This window comes from Onychomys torridus, unplaced genomic scaffold (assembly GCF_903995425.1).
Source record: "Onychomys torridus unplaced genomic scaffold, mOncTor1.1, whole genome shotgun sequence".
Classification (NCBI taxonomy): domain Eukaryota; kingdom Metazoa; phylum Chordata; class Mammalia; order Rodentia; family Cricetidae; genus Onychomys; species Onychomys torridus.
Genome location: NW_023413884.1, coordinates 1 through 3670, shown reverse-complemented (window position 1 = coordinate 3670; position 3670 = coordinate 1). Strand labels below are relative to the sequence as shown.

Below are 3670 nucleotides of genomic sequence, written 5' to 3'. Positions count from 1 at the left end.
TTTTTTTTAAAGACTTATTACTTTTACATCGGTGTGTGTTTTTCTTGCCTGTGTGTATGTCACCAGGTGCCTGTCTGGTGTCCCCAGAGGTATTAGATGTCATGGAAAAAAGTTATAGTTGTGAGCCACTATGTGGGTGCTGGGATCTGACCTTTGGTCCTCCGTAAGCACAGCAAATGCTCTCAACCCCTGGGCCATCTCTGCTGTCGCTAGACCATGGTTATATGTTTGATTTTTAATAAACATAAATCTCCAGTAGACTATAATCATAATCCTTGAATCACCACTGGAGGAAGCACCAAGATTCCCAGAGCCAGGGAGGTAGAGGGAGACCTTGGGCAGAATATAGCTTGTGATATTGTGTTCCCCAAAATATTGTGCACCCTAATAAATTTATCTGGGTCAGAAAACAGCCAGCCACTAGATACAGAGGCTAGAAAATGGTGGCACTCACGCCTTTAATCCTAGCATTTCAGAGACAGAAATCCCTCTGTATCTCTGTGAGTTCAAGGCCACATTGGAAACAGTCAGGCATGGTGACACACTCCTTTAATCCCAGGGAGTGATGGTAGAAAACAGAAAGGTATATAAGGCGTGAGGACCAGAAACTAAAAGCCTTTGGCTGGTTAAGCCTTTAGGCTTTGAGCAGCAGTTCAGCTGAGACCCATTCAGATGAGGACTCAGAAGCTTCCAGTCTGAGGAAACAAGACCAGCTGAGGAACTGGCAAGGTGAGGCGGCTGTGGCTTGTTCTGTTTCTCTGATCTTCCAGCATTCACCCCAATAACTGGCCTCAGGTTTGATTTTATTAGTAAGACTCTTCAAGATTCCTGCTACAAAAGCTCCAACAGGACAGATCTGAGAAGATGAGACCCTGTGGATCCCTCCTCTCTGCCCATCCTACAACCTGGGTTAGAGTCTGAAAGACGGAAAGAAGGAGAGTACCTCCAGGGAGGGCCTGGAAGGAGGCAGGAGCTCAGGAGACTGAAGTTCATGTTCTCAGCCCACAGTCTCCTGAGTGCAGGGGCTTGGTTGGGCCTTGGAGGGACAAGAATGGACAAACACCTCTTAATGCTGTCACTCAGGGACCACAAAGGGAGATGAGACAGGCACCACTCACAGGAACAAGAACAGGTCTAGTCCTCCACACAAACTAAAAAGACAAGAAATAAACAGAGAAATGGGGAAGAGCCATGGTGAGGTCAGAGCCCAGGTTGACCTGTCACAGCTGCCCTGGCTGTTCACAGTCCTGGGACAGGACAAGGCTCTGTCATCCCAGTGTCCCTGTGATCACAGACTCTCAGCATGTGGTTCAAGTGATGAAGAGAACAGACCAGGAGGTGACAGAGCTGAGGAGTGACCATGTCACAGCCAGCAATGGACTGAGCTCCACCTGGGGACAGCCCTGATCACACTCAGCTCCCACAGCCTCATCTTGTCCACCAGATACACACAGCACAAAGAACACAGATTCTGGAAGGTTCTCCATGGTGCCATTCATTTCCTCCACAAACTCTAAGTATTTCAATCATTTAATTTACCCGCCAATCAACCTGTCAGATCAAGGACGTGAACAATCAAGTTGACACTCAGGTTCTTATTTTCAGTGGGGAGTCAGGGGCTGCAGCTCAGGGCAGCATGGAGGTGACAGGATGCAGATGTCCCCTCCTGTCTGCTGGACCAGGAAGTTTGGCTGTGGAAGGGAATATAACAGTGCAGGGACAGGGTCGGTCCGGGTGTGCAGGGGTGGCTGGGCTCCCAGGTCTTCACATGGAGCCCCTAAGGTCACAGGGAACATCAGACTTGTTGCTGAGAGTTAACTGAGGGGCTCAGGACGACACAAGAGAGACCTGAGCACATCTCTGTCACTCTGTCAGGCCGGGCAGCTGTCTTCACGCTACAAACAAGAGTCATGAACAATCATTGTGAAGACAACATCCCAACAACCCACCACTCACTCAGAGGGGATTCTGGGAGTCCTTGAACCCCAATCATGTCCACTTGGGTCCTCCCCAATTCATAACCCAGAGTGTCACCTTTACAGTCTGGGAGAGACACATCAGAGCTCTGGGCACTGTCCCTGCCTGGGGTAAAATTACATATAGTCACAGGAAAGTGAAACATGGCCTCTAGAAGATTTCACTGTAGGAGTATTATGGGTTGGCATACTCCAGCTTCACCCCTGGGCTTCAGGGACAATCCCACTCCCACACTTACCTGGAGCTGGAGTATAGATCCCTCCCTTTCCACCTGTGAGAAGAAAAGCTATGAGACCAGAGAAGAACCCGACCCTAGGAAGGTTCCAGAACTGACAGCAGACCCAGGTCAGAGACAGAGCAATGAGGCTGTGGATGTTCCCCTTAATGAGGCAGAGCACACTTCTGAAAGGGGCTGAGAGAGAACCAGACCCTGTCCTTTCCTACCTGTGATTCTCCTCCTCCTCACAACAGCCACCACAGCTCCAATGATGGCCGCAGCTCCAAGGAGACCCAGGACAGCAATGATTGTCACGATGGGGACAGTGGACTCAGGAGGCTCTGGAAGGGAAGGACAGGAGGGGAAGGTGAGGGTCATGACCCCAGCTCTCAGCCCTGACCCTGCTCAGGGTCTGGAGAAGGCTCCAGCTTTCCCTGTCCCCAGCTCTGCACCCATACCCTCCTTACCCCATCTCAGGGTAAGGGGTTGTGTCAGCCCCTCATGGTCCACTTGGCATGTGTATTTCTGCTCCTCCCCGGAAGGCACCACCACAGCTGCCCACGTCTGGAAGGTTCCATCCCCAGAAGGTCTGATCTCCACCAGCTCCATGTCCTGAATCAGATCCTGCCCATCCCTCTGCCAGGTCACAGAGATCTCAGCAGGGTAGAAGCCCAGGGCCCAGCACCTCAGGGTGCCATCTCCTGTCAGTATGGGGTGACGGGTCACATGTGCCTTTGGGGGATCTGTTTGGAAGATTTAAGAAATCCCACATTTAACAAGATAAACTGAAATCTCCAAGACAAAATTAAACCAATGATGACACTAAACTGTGTCTGTTTGGACAATTCTGTCATCACACTAGTGACCTCAGGTAGAGCTGGTCCCCTCATCACTGAAGTGCACATTTTCCTGGGGGGACTCAGTAGCTGAGAGAGAATCCACATGAGCCAGCAGGTCAACAGGGCCTTCCTCATGTGATGTTCTATAGCATAAGGTAGGTGGTAAAAGATGAGAAGGAATGGAAAATAATTAATATGTTATTAATTCATATAAAAGTAAGAAATCGAGTACAAGAGCTACATGAAGGATGTTACCAATTATTGCTGTCAACATTGAGGCACAAACCACTGTGGCCATCTTGCTGACCAGCTGTCTGTCCAAGTGAACAGCCATCACCTAAGTGTGCAGCACACAGGTGGTGAAGCTCTGACACTCAGCCAGAGAAAATGACTCCCCAAGCCCTGCCTCTGGGGGACAAGATACAAGGTATTGTCACCAGGACCCCTGGAAGTGTGCTGTGGGGCCCAGTGCAGCACTCACTGGGACACAGCGGTGCTCACAGCGGTGTGTGGATCGTCCATCACTCCTGTCCTGGAGCTGCAGAAGACCCTGTCTCTGAGGAAGTTCAATTCCTAATCCACTGGGGAACACTGTGACTTGTTGGGGCAGAGGGAGAGCAGGAGGGCTCTGGATGTT

General features: G+C 50.5%; 1 protein-coding gene across 2 annotated transcripts; it reads right to left on the bottom strand.

Moving 5' to 3' along the window:
- Nucleotides 1–1733: 1733 nt before the first annotated feature.
- Nucleotides 1734–2880, bottom strand: LOC118576549 (H-2 class I histocompatibility antigen, alpha chain-like). 2 transcript variants are annotated; one of them, XM_036176778.1, is made up of 5 exons: nt 2662–2880; nt 2422–2535; nt 2216–2248; nt 2035–2082; nt 1734–1895 (listed from the first exon to the last, which is right to left on the bottom strand). In XM_036176778.1, the coding sequence occupies exons 1-5, from the start codon at nt 2801–2803 to the stop codon at nt 1891–1893; spliced, it is 342 nt and encodes a 113-aa protein (XP_036032671.1). In that variant the 5' UTR covers nt 2804–2880; the 3' UTR covers nt 1734–1890. The 2 variants fall into 2 exon arrangements, with proteins under 2 accessions (XP_036032671.1, XP_036032672.1); XM_036176779.1 differs by lacking the exon at nt 2035–2082.
- Between the last annotated feature and the right edge of the window lie 790 nt (nt 2881–3670).

Bases quoted from the DNA above. Each gene is read 5' to 3' on its own strand.
- LOC118576549 (XM_036176778.1), bottom strand. From the start codon at position 2,803: ATGGAGCTGGTGGAGATCAGACCTTCTGGGGATGGAACCTTCCAGACG. The intron at 2,249-2,421 runs GTAGGAAAGGAC...TTCTTCTCACAG, and splicing joins GAGGAGGAGGAGAATCACAG to GTGGAAAGGGAGGGATCTAT. The intron at 2,083-2,215 runs GTAAGTGTGGGA...ATTTTACCCCAG, and splicing joins GATCTATACTCCAGCTCCAG to GCAGGGACAGTGCCCAGAGC.